The following is a 16421-nucleotide window of genomic DNA, read 5'->3' as shown; positions in this document are numbered from 1 at the left end:
AAAAATAAGAATAAATTCGTAATTTGTGACACACACACTCCGAACACTCGCTTGCCATAATTGTTAATTAGTCCTTGTATTTTTCTCTATTCACGTTGCTGTCATCTACCTTTCCTTCTTTCTCTTCTACCCCCTCTCTTCTTCCCCTCCCCCCACACACATCAACCTCACTTCTCAAAATTCATCGATACCAATAATAATGTCAACTCAATTATCAGCATCCAATATTTTCCCTGAAGATTATAGAGGAAGATTAACTGAAGGGATCACATATGACTATCGTAACAACACTTTACTTTGGGTTGATATCATCCTTGGTGAAGTCCACCGAATCTCACTCGACGATTTGAACAAACACGAAGTTCTCAAATGGAATGAGCAAGGTGAATCGATTGGCTTTGTTGCGTTGACCAAGGATCTAGACACGGTGCTTGTATGTGGCAAATCTGGTCTTGCCTATGGAAAGTTTAAAGCCAACACATTGGAGTATTTCTTTAAATATCCCCTCACAGAAGTAGAGCAAAAGAGATTACGATCGAATGATGGAATAATTGACCCATGGGGTAATTTGTGGATTGGACTTATGAATGATTTCCACGTAACTGCAAAGGAAGGAGAAGTAAAGCCAGAAGGTAAGTTATTGAGAATCACGCCGGATTTGAAGGTTGATGTTATGATTGAGAATACCAAGATCTCCAATGGCTTGGCTTTTTGTTCAAAAGGTACCAAGTTGTATTGGACTGATTCGTTAAATTATACGATTTGGAAGTTTGATTATGACCATGAAACTAATACATTGAGCAACAAAGTTCCATTTTTGGAAACGAAAAAAGTGTATACCGACGTTGAGAGTCCAGAGCCCGATGGAATGGTAAGGACTACCAATGGTGAAGTTTATACAGCGGTGTTCAGTACATCGACTGTTTTACACGTGGATAAAGAAGGTCAAGTTATTGAAAAGATTCATGTTCCCGCCGAAAGGTGTACTTGTGTCACAATTGGTGGGCAAGATGGCGATCACTTGTTTATCAATACGGCGAATTTGAAATTGGATGACTTTGATGCCAAAATTGACCCTACTGACTTTTTTGGTGATTTGGGTGGATTCTTGTTTAAATACAAGTCTGACCATAATCTTAAAGGTATCAAAAAGAATTTCTGGGGCGGTGATGTTTAATAGAGTTTGTAAGTGGATATTTAATACAACTGGTTTTATCTTTTTTCTTTTTCACATCAACAAAACATTCCGGTTCCCTTTTTTTTATTTATTTCCTTTTCCCTTTGCAAGTAGAGTTTTCTTATAAATTGAATCAAGATTGTATTTGTTCATTGAGATCTAATACTCTTTGCACAAACTCCTCCACGATTTCGTTTTCCTCTACTCCTCCTGCCCTCAAGTCTGTTAATTTCAAATTCATTACTTCTAGTTTCTGTTCATGGTTCAAGTTTCTAATAAAACCTTCTTGGATAATGGAAAGGATCGTTACTAAATGGAATTGAAGGACTGGCTCTTTCAATAGGTTTTTAATTTGCTCGTCTGCAAGTATCTTATCAAATTTGCTCAATGGTGTTTTTGACTCGCTCTCAATACCAGTAGTATGCAGCAGTTTCGAAGTATCTTGTTTAATGGATGTGTTTGTTTCTGTTTGTAATGAATCCTTTAATGCTGCATCATTAGAATCAGTGTGGCTTTGGTGCTGCTTTTGATGAGTATCTGATTTGTAGCAAGGTAATGAACAGTAGGGTAGTTTGCATTTGGGACATTTGTATTTACTCTCGACAAGCTTGCATATTTGGCAGATCATCTATTTAAGTTTATTTAGACTAAAATATAAAAAAGAAAAAACAAAATTTGAAGGGAAATATATGTTAATGTTGGATATAACACAGTTGATGTTTTGGATATCTTAAGAGGTTTGCTGCATCTATTTGCAAAGTAAAAAAAAAGAGAGAGAGAGAGGCATTTTAGTGTGCTAAAGAAAAAATAGAAACTTATAGTGGCATCTCGTTTACACGTGATCTAAAGATTTATATAGATCTATAGAAATGTTTGGTCATGTGACATATACTCAGTAAGCAATTGTACTGACTACACATTACCACCATGAAATCCAAATTAAAGATATCTCACTCAACCTAAAAGTCTTTTCTTTTGTTTCTCTTTCTCCTTTTACATTCTTACACCTACTTTGTTAAACTCAATCTCTATCAATATTGAAAAGTCTAGAGTAACACATGTAAAATCTCATAGTCCATTTAATCTTTTTTTTCCTAAAGCATTTGAAAAGGTTTCTAAATTTACTAATTTGAGTTGTTTTTAAACCAAAAATTGAAAAAAAAAGGTTGTAAAGGAACTTAGATGATAAGGGCAATCACGTGATATAAAAAGCTCTTCTTTTTCGTTATAAAACTTCAGATAACAGTGAAAAAGAGCACAATATAAAAAAGATTAAAGCACTTGATCAAAAAGTCATTCACTATGCTCTCATCTAATTCTTGCATTGAGAATGACTACATTCTGCCAGTGTCAATTGTTACTCGTCACATTTGCTGTTTTTTTTTTGGACAAGAACTTGATACACTAACATAAACCTGTTCTCCTATCAAATTCCGCCTTTCAGTAATTAGAAAAAAAAATAAAAAATAAATAAAAAAGACAAAAGACAAAAACATAGAGCAAGTCTCTTTTATGATGGAGATTAAATAAGTAGTTGTACATATACGGTATCTTCTTTTTGCAACCCACAAAACTTAACGTAAATGTCTAAAATTGTGAAAAATGTGAAAATCCGCCTGTAACCGAATTGTCTTGATATCTTAGCTGGAAATGCCATAGAGCTTAAAAATCAAAGATGATGGATAGATGGATGGATCTTGTCCTATGTATTCAACCAACTTTTGATACTTGGCATTTGTAACCTTTCCCCGCTTTCTTTACTTCTTTTGCTCCTGCTATTCTTGTTGCTCATCATGATCAGTGCACCTCACCTATCCATCTCTTACAATCAGCCAATAACTTCTTAAAAGAAAAAAGAAAAAAAGAAATATTCATAAACTTTTATTACTCATTAAACATTGTCATTCATCATCTATATAACCCCAAATAAGCGAAAAACCAAAAACCAAAAACCAAAAGTAACCAAAAAAAAGTAAAGTAAAAAAAGAAAATAAAATAAACTAATCAAGATCGCTACCCTTGTTTGTAAACCTGGTAAACTCATCTCTTTTCATTCTTTTTCATTCTTTTTGGTTAAACAAAGAAACAAATAAATATTCAAGAAAAGTAAAATCCCCCCTCTTATGAAATGAAACAATCAATGATATTGTAGAGAAAAGGGTTATGATCAAAGAAAAAAAAAATAGGCATAAAGACAAATCAAAATAAAAGTCATTGTTATATATATAAACTTTTGATTTCTTCTCCATTGACCCTTCTTTGATGGTAACTTACCAGTATGAAACGTAATTCTGGTTAGTGTATGGATTCACTGCAATTTGCAGTGGTATTATTGAAGATGTGTTATTGTAGAATGGCTTAACTTGTTGTGGTTGATAAGCTGGCCATTCATAGTATTGTGGAAATAAGCCTTGTGAGCTAAACAAGGTTGAAGATGGTTGTGCATACACTGGATTCATAGATGTCATTGGCACTGATGTCATTGTAGTTGGTGCTAGTTGGCAAGAGGCCATAAATGTCATTGGTGGACATGGTGTGGCAAAACTCTGAGATGGCAAAACAACCAGTTCTTCAAACTGTTGTGAAAACTCTTGTTGTATTGGTAGTGGTTGCACTGGCTGTTGTATTGATTGTTGTTGTTGTTGTGGTAGTGGCTTGATATCCAATCTTCTTCTTTTATAGTAGTCACCTGGTGTTTGTGGAGTCAATGGCAACTCTATAGGTGATGAAAATGTCAGTGTTATAGGACTCAATACTGGTGTATTGATAAAGTAGTTATTCATACAGCATGGTCCTGTACAAGCATTACTTTGTAATTGTTGTTCTTGTAGTTGTGGCAATTCATCATCCAAACTCATAATCAGTTTAAATCTGTTTAATATGGTCTTGTTAAATCTAAACAACTTGTCCTGTTCAATCATTTGCCAAAATTGCCAATCAGTAGCCATCTTGATATAATTCAATTGGTAATTTAATGATGCAAGAAAAAAGCTCTCCATGGTATTGAGGAGTTTGAGGTCCAAGCTTACAGTTGATGTGGGCAATTGGCGGTTTGTATTGTCAATAATGATCCACCATGTCTTTAATGTGTAGGATTGGTCATCCAATGTCTTGTTGGAGAGTACTAGTGATGATAATATAGCGTATATAATCATTGGGTCAATCACTTGTTCAAATGAATTACCCATTTCTTCTCCAGTTCCATCTTTGCTTAAGCTATATTGTATAGTTTCTTGTTGGTCCAAGATGGTGTTTAAATAGTGCTTGTACAAATAGTATAGTGAAATCATTAAATTAGTAGTAGATAATTGTGCATTTTGAATCAACTGGTGGAGAAACCTGCCATACTTTGCATTAAACTGTGAAAATAGCTTGTGTGGTGATTGTGATATACTAGAATTATGATGTTGACGTCGCGTGCGGGAAATGACAATCCATACTAGTTTAATGTATCCATTGATATAAAAGGGATCCATCGATGCAGTCATTATATATATATATATATATATACAAGATATTTGTTTGTTTGTGTGTGTGTAAATTGTTAATTGTGTTGCAAAATAAATAATAACAACAAGAAAAAAAAAAGAATGCACGTGATTTGATGGGTTATGAGTATAGCTGTTTCGTGGTAGCTATACTAGTGATGTGTAGTGGTATTGCTAAAAAGAAGCAAATAATTGTGAAAGAAGAAGAAGAATAACAAAAGGGTGGTGACAAAGGACTGTAAGTAATCTATTTTGAAGATAGTGGATGGGTAGAAATTGAAAAAAACTGGGAAATTAAAAAAATGGTGGATGCAAACTGGTATATATATATATATATAGAGGTGTTGATTTAATATATGATGACAGGAGTATATGGGATAAATAAATAGGTATTTATAAAGATGCAACGGTTTTATCATATAATAGGTTTGCCAAACAATATACTTTCTCTCTCTTTTAGTTTTTTTTTTTTATAAATTTTATTATTTTTAGTATTTTATTTTCTTTTGTATGGGTGTGGAAATGTAGATAGTGTATTTTTAGGGGTAGAAGTAGGAGTGGAAGTGGAAGTGGAAGGAGTATGACTAGGTGGAAGGAAGGAAGGAGGGTGAGGGCGGGAGTATGTCTGGGTATGTCTGGGTATGTCTTTGGAGTGAGTGTGTTCAGAGTGCCTTGGGTGGATACATATTATGCGTGATGTGTATATATCAATACATATGTATTTTTTTTTAGTACCAACATAAGCATGTATACCGAGCCATGTAGCAGGTGTTAGTATTTATGTGTCTCTCTTTTGTTTTGTGTGAATCAGGATGGAATTCTTTTTTTTCTTTTTTTTCTTTTTTCTTTTTTCATTTCCTTTTACTTTGATTGTACAGAGTGACAGACAGTAAACATACTGAGGCGCCAAAAAGCAGAAATAAATAAAATAAAAAAATAAAAAGTAAAAATAAAAAATAAAATAAATAAAATAAAAATAAATAAAATAAAAAAAAGAAAGACGAATTTCAAATGTAATGCAAATCTTCTATTATTGGATTCTCTTAGTTTAGTTTGAAGTGAAAGACTGAGAGAGAGAAGGAGGATCATACTCCTTTGCACTACTCCTCCACAAATAAGTCTAAGCTTTTTTTTCCTCCTTTATTTCCCTTATTCTTTTGGAGTAAATTGTACAAGTCTTGTGTTGGTTATGTGACTATTCTAAGTACATAACACTCTCCTTCCCACTCTAAATTTCTTTTTTTTTTCTATATTAAATTATCCTTCCTGTAATGGTTTGGTTTGATTGTTTGAAAAAAAGGAAATAGAAGAAAACACACAGATATTGAAATTTTAAAATCCTTTACTAAAAAAAATATATATATATTGAATATTAATTAAATATTAAAAGTGTAATGTTACACAAACCCAAGTAGTAAGAAGGAAAGAGAGAGAGAGAGAGAGACAACACATACTTTTTTTCGGGCAACAGAGAGAGAGAGAGAGAGAGAGCAATGGAGTGCGGAAAAAGAACAATTAGGACGAAGGACAAAAAGGTTGGGGGGGGGGGAAGAAGGGAAGAAAAAACAGTAACAATTTTTTTTCTGTTTCTGTTTCCGCAATTTTTTCTTTTTTTTTATTTTTGAAAATTTCAGAAGACTATATTTATTTTTATTTTTATTTTTATTTTTATTTATATTTATTATTCAATGAATGACGATATTGGTCGATTATGCACAAAGCACAGAGAGAGACACAGAGGGTGAATATTATTATCATCATCAACAACACTTTACTTTGCAAACAAGCAATTGTATGCAGCAACCAACAAAAGTGTCTCTCCCTTTCATCATCGTTAAGAAAAAAAAAGTTATAGGCCAAAAAAAAAGAAGAAAGACACAATAATAATGCAACAACAAGAGCAACAACAACAGCAGCAGTACCTTTAGAGCACAGAGCCAGTAGTGTGACTACTCGTGGCAAAATGAAAAAGACCAAAGCAAAGCAAAATAAAGCACAACAAGCCTCTACTTTCATTTCTCTTTCTTCCTTCCTTCCTATTACTTTTACAACACAATTATTACTACTACTACTATTATTATTAGTATTATTATTCTCTTACAAAGACAAGGTAAACAATACTATTTGACTTGATTGTTGATCTTTTCCATTATACAAAGGTTGCACCACTTTATATGTATTCTTTCTATTAAATTCCACGTAACAGATTTTTTTGTATATACCAAACTCATACTGTTTACATATCAACATTCTCCCCTTTCCTTGTATTACTTAAAATAAACCTCGCTTATTATTCTATAAATTTCCTCAATTTGCAGTTTCAAGTAAAGAAAAACTGATTCTTTAGTTAGTCTCCTTTTACTTCCCGCCCTTGCAATTGCAGATTACAAACAAAACAAAACAAGAACAAAACAAGAACAATGTATTGTAAACCATTAGAAGATGAAATTTTGATTTATTCAAGCTTTTTGATGATGATGGCTTCATTGCTTCCACATCATTTTGGAAAAATTGACAAAAGAAAAGGAAAGAGTAGTATATCTAGGCACATGCACTTAAAAGTATATGGTAGATTATTATGCAGAGTAGAGTAGAGACTACGCGGAAGGTGATGTTGATGTTGAAACCGGGTATTGTAAGGAAAAGGTAGGTGGTGGTGGTGGTAGAGGAAAAGACAAAAAAGAAAAAAAAGGGAACAAGAGAGTAGTGTAAAGAATTAGACTCTGCTACAGAAGACATATTGTAAAGATATAGATGAGAAATTATGAAATTCTTTAATGTTAATTTTTTTTATTTTATTTTTGACAAGATTACTGGAAGATTGCGCAACAAATTTATATTTTATATTTCTTTTATTATTTTTATATTTTATTACTTTTCTCTTCTGGTAATTTGGAAAAAACAAAAGACAAAAGAAATTGAAGCAAAAGACAATTTAGGGGTAAAAGTTTCAACAAGTGCCAGCAGTGATGTAATAAATATTTTGTGTTACGTACAAAGGAGGGGGGGAGGGGGGAAAAGTCTGGACTCTCTTTCTCTTTCTCTGGTTTCCCTTTTTTTTATGTTTAGTTGCTTGTCAATTGTTATCTTATTATATCCATATGTCCAGATTTACAAATAGCAGCAGGTTGTAAGGAAAGAAAAAGCAAAAATGGGTTTGGGTAGCAAGTAGGAAAATCTCACACACAAGGGGACTTGTTAAGGAAAAAAAAAATTAGTAGTGCACTTACGAACTTGTAGCACATGATGAAACAATCGATTAACCAACCAACCAACCAACCATAACAACCAATTTTGTATGTTAAGCCTTGGATATATTATACTGTGTTGTAAGAAATAAATGCACCGTCTTTTTTTCTTTTTTATTTTCTTTCCTTTTTTTTCCAAAGAAAGACAAGCAGGTAAAACTTTGCAAAGTGTACAAACAAACAAAATAAATATCCTCATCATCATTTAAATTATTGGATGAGCAGGAGAAGAGGAATGTAGATCGCAGTGATCGCATTTGTTGCAACAACATTAATAAGGAATTGTATACATCACTTTTTTATCATTGTCTCCCATAAAAACAATATGAGAAATCTTGGAAAAACAGGAACAATAGCGTCAAATCATAAATAAAAAAAATAAGGCAAAGAGGTCAAAATTGAAGAAACAAAAGGGTTGGCATATCCCATTTGAAGAGCTTGAATTTTATTTATTTGTTGTAAATTGAATTGGTAGCGTTTACTACTAAGACTTTATTATCTCTTGTGATAAAAATTGTCTCGTTCTTCTATTGTCTTATTGCCAATGCTAATGCTGTTAAATAATTATTATATTATTCTACTTCTTCTAAGGTTTGGAATATTTCTTGCCAACGGTTTGAATAAACCACATCCAATTAATTTTGCTTCTCTACGCATATTCTGTGTCACAATAAAACAATACAGTTGATTTTAAAATTAAACAAAATTAATAAATAATTAATTATATCAATAGTAAGTGGATTTAGTAGCTTACACACACACACATGTACCTATGGTTTTCATTAGAAAAGACAAAGATCAACAGTAATAGTTTTGAATATCCAAAACATGATACTATAATTGGTGAATTGTTACTGGGAGGAAGGTAGTGCTACTTTTGCATGATCATTCCAGTTTTGTTCTACATCGATATAGGTATTTGCTTTTTCTAAAAAAAAAGGTGTTGTTGAATCTGTGCTGAGTTACTTTTTAGAAAAAATAGGGGTGGAAAAGGCATCACAACACACAAAAGAATTTCCTGTTTTTTTTTTTTTTCAATTGTCCCACGTTTTGTCTCATATAAGCTTTTTCTTTTTACATTTGGTGGGTGCTGGGTGGTGGTGGTGGTATACAGTATAGTATAGTTATTATGTATACTGCTAATGTATTAATTGGAAACTCTGGTTAGTCACGACTTAATTTCTTCGTCGCATAACAGATCAATAAGGGAAACGGAAGGAAGAAAGAACCGAAAGAAAGAAAAAAAAGGGGAAGACAGAGGAAGGACGGAGGGACGGAATGAGGGAGAGGGAGAGGGAGAGCCGGTGGGCACAGTATGTGGAATGGACTGGACTGGATTTGTATGCACAGCTGAATAAAAAAAGGTCTCTTCACCAAAAATATAAAAAGAACATAAAAAAAAATATTTAAAAAAATTTGAAACTGTGAGAATAACCGAATATACGCCGATGCTGCGGATTGTCATGCTAGTATTGTCACTACAGCTGCTATACTGCAGATAAAGCTCCTAACCACTCCTCTTTTTCTCTCTCTCTCTCAAACGAAAGCTATTGTTACATTCTCAAAAAGATTCTGTTTGCCTCCACCTTTTTTAATACCCTTTTACTTTTTCTTTACTTCTTTTTTTGGCAATTAAAAGAATAGAACAATACTCTGTGAGTCTGAAACGAGACTAGACTATACCAATGTGACAATCAAACCGTGTTCTTCTTTCTTCTTGCAACTCAACACTATATACTCACTTTGCTTACAACAGTATTTAAGATGTGTCTTTGGGAAATACAGCATTTCAATAATTGACACAACTATATATCTAAGTTTCGGGGTGTGCAACTTTTAATACTAATACGCATTTGTGCATTACATTTGTTATATAAGTAATATAACCTTAAAGTAAAAAGAAAAAGAAATTTCTTTTTTTTTTCCAATTTAATTTTTTTATTTTAGTGAGTTTTAGTTTTGGACTATATGGGATGGGCTTTAGCTCTAGGTTTTCTTAAACATCACCAAACTTTAAAAAATCAAAATCAATAATTTGAGAAAATAAATAATAAATAATTAATAATAATGTATGGGACATTACGGCGTTGTTCTACATCAACTATATTTATTGGTGATAATTATGATGATGATATACACAAGAAGTGGTTTGGCGATGGATTAGTCTCTATCTTCATATTCAATCAATTTACTCTTAATTTGAACCTTCTTTCCTTTTACACAATCAATTGTGTTAATTGCACTTTTGTTCTATTGTAAGGAAAATTAAAAAAAAAAAGAAAGAACCTCCCCCTTTCGTGATTGTCTTTTCCCTTGCAAATTCTGATGTCGATTAAAATGCGGATGTAGCGTAATACGGTAACTCCGTCTGTTCTGTTTACTTCTCTATAACTATAACGCCTCAATTTTCTAACCGCTTTCCCTCAGTCATAGGATACGAAAAATGTTTTTTGGGTTAGTCTCTAAAAACTAAAAAAAAAGGTAAGGGCCAAAAAAAAAGGAATGGATTAAATGATTAGTACTAAATTTTTAATACTATACAAATTGGTGAAGGAAGGTGAGGGGAGAAGTGAATAGAGGGGAAATAACTTAAAGTTTTTAGGTAGAACAGCTGACCATTAATACTACTTGTTCTCGTACCAGTAATTAAGGAACATTTTGGGTTGTATAATTCTGCTTAATATTGCTAAAGCTGTCTCCCCCTCTTCCCCTCTCACCAAAAAAAAAGAAAGAAATGGATGCAAAATTTAAAAAGTCCAGAAATTTTGGTATAAAGAGAGAAGAATAGATGGACTTTCACGCAATTTCAGTAGTAGTAGTAGAATAAATATACAATGTATATGCTGCTGTTAGTTATTCTCTTAATGAAACTCTTGTTAATGCAACGTACCAAACGTGTGCACTACCAAATAGAGCACAACCTCACGCAAATGTCCACTTACTTACCCACTCACCCACATATACGGATAAAGAGGTTAAAAGAGAAATAAAATGGAAGGTCGTATCGTGCTATACCATATATTCATACTACGTGTCCTTGTTTTTTTTCTTTTACAGAGAGATATAAATTAAGAATTAGTGGTATGTTGAACCAGACAACAAAAGAATGGATGTTAATGTCATTGCCACTATGTCAAATGGCTCATAAAATATTAGTACTGCATCTTCTTCTATTTTATTTTATTTTATTATTCTTGCATTGGTATGTTATGTTATGTTGGTGATATCGAGTGCAAATATGAGATTAGAAGAGAGGTGCAGATGGTTACATCTAGATACTCTGCTGTTCATTTGCTTTTGCCCTTTTTTTTCCAAACTTCTTCTTTGATAAAGTAATTTTATTGTAAAGCTCTGGCTCAAGTTTCTAGTTCTTTGCCTTTCTCTCTACTTAATTTTTTTTCTGCTGTTCAAATACTTTATCCGCTGAGCTTCTTGCGTCTGCATTTCAACTAGTACTTGACTTGAGTTGATAAATTTTATTTTTAATTTTTATTTTTTTTATTTTTATTTTGTTGTTGTTGCACCTGAGATTACGAGAGGGCCAATTTTTATACAGCATCTCTGCTTTTTTTTGCAGTATATATTTTTTTTACAATTGTTCTTTGTATCTGTTACAGAGTTGCTGCAACTATGGGCGATGTATTAAAGGGAATGGTGGCCTTTTTTTTATAAAGGTCACGCTTGCATTTGAGATTCCGTTCTCTACTTTATATTCTTTTGTTTTTATTTTCAATACTCTTTTCTTTTTTAAGTGAATTGTAAGTTGTTTGTAATCAATTTTTTTTCTACCAATACTAAACTAGGTTGTTGTCAAAGCTTCAGGTATAATTGTTACTGTTTTCTTCTTCTTGTTTTCTTGAAACAGATATAGTGGTGTAGGAAAGTTGATGATTAAAATGTATAATGGCCCAGTTTACTAACAAATTAGTATATAATGTATATAAATATGATATTGATAAGTAACACAAAACCACAGGATAGCTAAAAATTATCACCATCTCTGCTGCTGCTGCTGCTGCTGAAAATGGGTTAATTTCCGAAGTAATACCAAAAACAACAAAATTAAAAATAAAATACATTCTGCCAATCCCGCTACATCGAAAGCAATGCATCAACAAATAATTTATTTATAAATATTGTACAATATTGTACAATGATTTCTTTTACGTTTCAACTTCAATCATGAATTTCAACTTAACAAAAGCCTCTTCTCACATCCATTCCTTGCTATTATAATTCTTTACTATATCGGGCGAGTGTCGTACTAGTCTATTGGGCACAATTGTGCATATTAGTAAGAAATTGGTGTAGACTCTTAACTTTCCCTAATTTTCTTTCTCCATACCTCTTTTTACAGAATATTGTTCGTATCGTTATTGACCATTCCATTTTAACTTCTCCATCGTCTATCCTTGCCGTTATTGTTAGTATCAGAACAAGGTGTAAGAGAGAGAAAGAAACAAAGAAAAATGCAGATTGACATCACCAGTCTTGTTCTTCACCAATAAATTTTAAAAAAAAAGGGAAAGAAAGACTTGTGTCTCGTGTAAGATACAATACTTGTTGGTGCCTCATCACCACCATCTGCTACTGTTCTTGCTCTTTGTTCTTCTTTTTTTTACTTTGTACTTCATTTGTTATATATGTACATATGTATAGTTATCTCTCTCTCTCTTGGTTACGGTGATTGAAATTTCTTGTAGTAGCTGCAGCAGCAGAAACCTACTTTTTTATTTTATTTTATTTTATTTTATTCTTTTCTGGCCTTCTTTGTGTGTGTATAATAAGTATCTCTCTTTTACACTTGTGGGTTTTGTGTAATTGTATACAACGTACCATCTTGATAAAGTCAAGTACAGTTTGTAATTGTAAAAGTAAACACCCCCCTAGTTTAGAGAAGAGTATTTTCAGAAAGAAGTATTTGAAAGTGTAGTAGTAAAAGTATTGTATGCACGACAACGACAACAACAACAATCACTATTACTTTCCGGATATCCAGTTGTTCTAGAGCTTTTGCATCCCAGTATTTTTGCTATTAGCCAGTTGTTCTATATAATAAGTCTACTTTACCATATATTGTTTTGAGATGATGTCTGCTTCCATCTTTTCTCTTTCTAAATTTTGTTTTTGCAACTCAGAACAAAAGGGAACTAAAAATAAAAAATAAAAAATAAAATAAAAAAAATAAAAATATAAATCTAAAGTTACAAAATTTGTTGTTTCTTGTTTTCCTTAGCGGATGGTTTTGAGCCGTCAAAGTTATAGGAGCTCACAATAGTCTTCTTCATAATGTTGTCTAGCTGGAGTTGGATCAATTTAATTTGCTCAACAATAGAAACTTTTAAATCCTTTTCTTTTTTCTGTTACAAAGTGTATAGATGATTGTATGAAACTATCACAAAAAAGAAGGTGGAGGAGGTGGTGGTGCTATTGTTGTTGCAAAGTAAGCAAGATCCCGATGGGGGTGGTGAGGTGGGGCGATTTGTTGAGGTGAACTGGAGATAACACGTACGAATAAGCCGATGGAGAGTAAAAAAAAAAAAGGATGGGAAAGGCATGAAAAAATATAAAACCGAATAGTGCTGATGATTATTACCCTTATACTAAAATTATATAGCGAGTTATACGAAATCGTCTCTTTTTTTTTAGTTACACTTTACTTTACTTTGCTTTTCCCAATTGCTTGTCAATTTCAATTATAAATAATCAGTAAGGAATTCGAAATTCACAGTGTTTTGCCTTATACAAGGCTTCCCTCCTTCCTACTCTCACTCTTATTCTATCATAGCCACATATGCCTGTTTCTAATACTTTTTGATAGAGCATCCTTTAAGTTGCACAAAAACTTAAAAAAAGACAAACAGACAAATAACAAATAAATAGCACTTTCCAAACACTTCGTTGTTGGTACACACACATACTACCAAAATGATTGGTTGAGAAACAGCAACACTTAGACTTGTTGCTGTAAAAAAATATATATAGATTTTTTTTATGCGCACCTGCCTCTTTCTTAGAATATACTTTTGTTTCACCTTTCAGCAAACAAATTAAAGGTAAAATTTGTTGTTCTTTTTTTTATCTCCTACTTCTTGTTCGTGTCGTGTACTTGTCACAATCTACCAGGCTTCAGAAAAAGAAGAGAAAAAAAGAAAGGATAAAGGCTTGTAAATCCTATTGTAACCAATACTTTACTAAAAAGAAAGAAAAAATGAGGCAACATACACTCCCGCTCCCCATCTCCACGTCACATCTGCTATATTATTCCAGACTTCTGTTGATGTAATACTAATATTCAGAATGGTTTGAAGCCATGTCCCTTTCTTTTTTTTTCCTCTAAATATTGAAAATTTTGATCCAATTGCCTTTGAAACTTCATTAGAACTCAAGTGCCTCTTTATTTTAGAATTAAAGGTCGCATTATTATTATTGCAAGCTTAGTAATTGGGTAGACTTGTGGCTTTGTGTCTAAAGCGGGAAAGAAAGAAAGAAAGAAAGAAAGATGAAAAGAAAAAGGCGGGCTATGTTAAACACCTGCTATGTAAGACTCCCGATGAATAAGTAATAATTGTTTTATATACATACTAATAGATATTGCACAGAAATCAATTTTTGAAAAGAATAGAAACAAATTGGCAAATTGGCAAATTGGCAAAATGTATACAGACACCCTTTTTCAAAACTCATAACAATTGCTTTGGTTGCGAAAATTATCGTTTAAAAAAGAAAAAAAAATAGAGGAAAGAGAAACAATTGGCATGCCTAGTCAACATATAAAACCTAAATTGTTTCCAAAAACAAAAAAAAAAAAAAGAAACACTTTGTTCTTGACTTTTCGCATAACCTAATAGTTTCAAAACCTTAGACGAGCGGGTTTATCTACTTTCTAAAATCGTATTGTAGAGTAGATGATTGGAGTAAATGTTGTCTGGCCAAGCTAAGCTTGTCGTTTTCATTTTTACCAATTCTGTTCTGGTTGAACTCACAAATTAAACCTATTGATAATCATTGCTGTATTAAGTTATCATAAAGAATAAGTAGCTGTGCTACAATTTGTAAAGAAATGTTTCTTATTGTTTTTTTCAAAATTTCTATTCTCGGGTAAAAACAAATAAAAAAGCTTAGTCCCGTTTTCCGGATCCCGTGACCCTTTGCATTCTTATTTTCCCTATTCTTCCCTCTTTGGCTAGTAGTGCACTTGGGATAATTGAAAGAAAAGAGCAAAAGAGCAAAAGAGCAAAAGGGCAAAAAGACAAAAAGATAAAAAGGCGAAAAGTCCTTTCTCAATTAACCAGCATAAGTACAGATTCGGAGCCTTTACCCATAATTTCAGGTTTGCAACAACACTATATGCTGCTATTTGGTATATAACAATAGAATGTTGACCATAATATTGGCGCGACTTCTCCCTACTACTTTTATACACCCCTCCCTCTTCTTCTCTCCAGTTCCAGTTCCAGTTCCACTTCCACTTCCACTTCGTCTACGGAACTAACGGGTACTGGTTAATAGGCCAGAGTGGCGGAGCAGTCACTATATAATCATTGATTTCCTACCATTCTCTCGCTCTCACCACGCACTACCTTTCCATCGACGCGCCAGAAAAAAAACTCAAAAAACTCAAAATAAAAATTAAAAAAATCAAACGACGTAAACCAAAGAAGAGGTTTGTTTTCTTTTTTTTTTTTTTTGCCAGGCTTAGCCGGTCATTGGTTGATAAAAGGGCATTCAAAAGTTGTTTTTTTTGTTTGGATAGAATAGAAAAAAATGTAGAAAACGAAAAAGGAAGATGTGTCGCACGAGCGTTATCAATCAGTTAATCAGCACAGCCTCTCGACATAGTAATAGGAATAAATGTGACTCTCTGTAAGTTAACGATAAAACCATCCACTTGACGGACGAACCCCTTGATGAGACACCTGTAGTTAACGTTGTTCTTGAGGTTTTTTTTCCCTCGAGTGATGTTGCAAGGCTTTTCATCACTTTTAAATACTTTTTATTCTCTTTTTAATCTCTCGATTTCATGTTTATAAATTAAAAAAGAAATCTTAATATTGATTATTCACCAGCCAACGCTTTATTCTTACAATCCAGTATTCAATATACAGCTTTTTGATGAAGAAAAAATAATAAAATAATGGAATGACCATAACACGGTCCAATTTCACCAGTCCGTGTATCTTATCACATATATACCTTGCTTATCCTCATATTTATCACCCAGGACTAAACTCATCGACTTAGCCATACCGATTCACACACTCTTTCTTTACTCATCGACTTACGTCATAGACTCGCGCACTTTTTGTTCTTTAATCATCTTTGCAATTTCAAGTTTCTTACGCTTCTCGAATTCAAAGAAAAAAAAAATAAAAAAATAAAAAAATAAAAAATGAAATAAAATTGTACTGAAACCTGTCACTTTATTTTCCAAACTCTTTGTTTGTTTGTTGCTTGTTTGCTTGCTTGCTAATTTTTGTGGTCATCACCGGCTTTGGGCTATACAAG

The 16421-nt window shown here is 32.7% G+C and overlaps 3 protein-coding genes across 3 annotated transcripts; 1 reads left to right on the top strand and 2 right to left on the bottom strand. All coding sequences in view use genetic code 12, as the record gives it.

The window, feature by feature from the left end:
• Nucleotides 1–199: 199 nt before the first annotated feature.
• Nucleotides 200–1177, top strand: CGR1_3 (rRNA-processing protein cgr1; the record flags this gene model as incomplete). The annotated part of the gene is made up of 1 exon (XM_001524163.1): nucleotides 200–1177. One exon carries the CDS (start codon nucleotides 200–202, stop codon nucleotides 1175–1177), a length of 978 nt encoding a protein of 325 aa, XP_001524213.1.
• A 133-nt stretch (nucleotides 1178–1310) lies between these two features.
• Nucleotides 1311–2834, bottom strand: HIT1 (HIT domain protein; the record flags this gene model as incomplete). The annotated part of the gene is made up of 2 exons (XM_001524162.2): nucleotides 1311–1697; nucleotides 2724–2834. 2 exons carry the CDS (start codon nucleotides 2832–2834, stop codon nucleotides 1311–1313), a joined length of 498 nt encoding a protein of 165 aa, XP_001524212.2.
• A 613-nt stretch (nucleotides 2835–3447) lies between these two features.
• PVL30_003907 (uncharacterized protein) lies at nucleotides 3448–4467 on the bottom strand (the record flags this gene model as incomplete). Its single annotated transcript, XM_001524161.2, has 1 exon — nucleotides 3448–4467. The coding sequence occupies one exon, from the start codon at nucleotides 4465–4467 to the stop codon at nucleotides 3448–3450; it is 1020 nt and encodes a 339-aa protein (XP_001524211.2).
• Nucleotides 4468–16421: the final 11954 nt, after the last annotated feature.

This window comes from Lodderomyces elongisporus, chromosome 5, assembly GCF_030384665.1.
Source record: "Lodderomyces elongisporus chromosome 5, complete sequence".
Classification (NCBI taxonomy): Eukaryota; Fungi; Ascomycota; class Pichiomycetes; order Serinales; family Debaryomycetaceae; genus Lodderomyces; species Lodderomyces elongisporus.
This window is presented reverse-complemented; position numbering and strand designations above follow the sequence as displayed.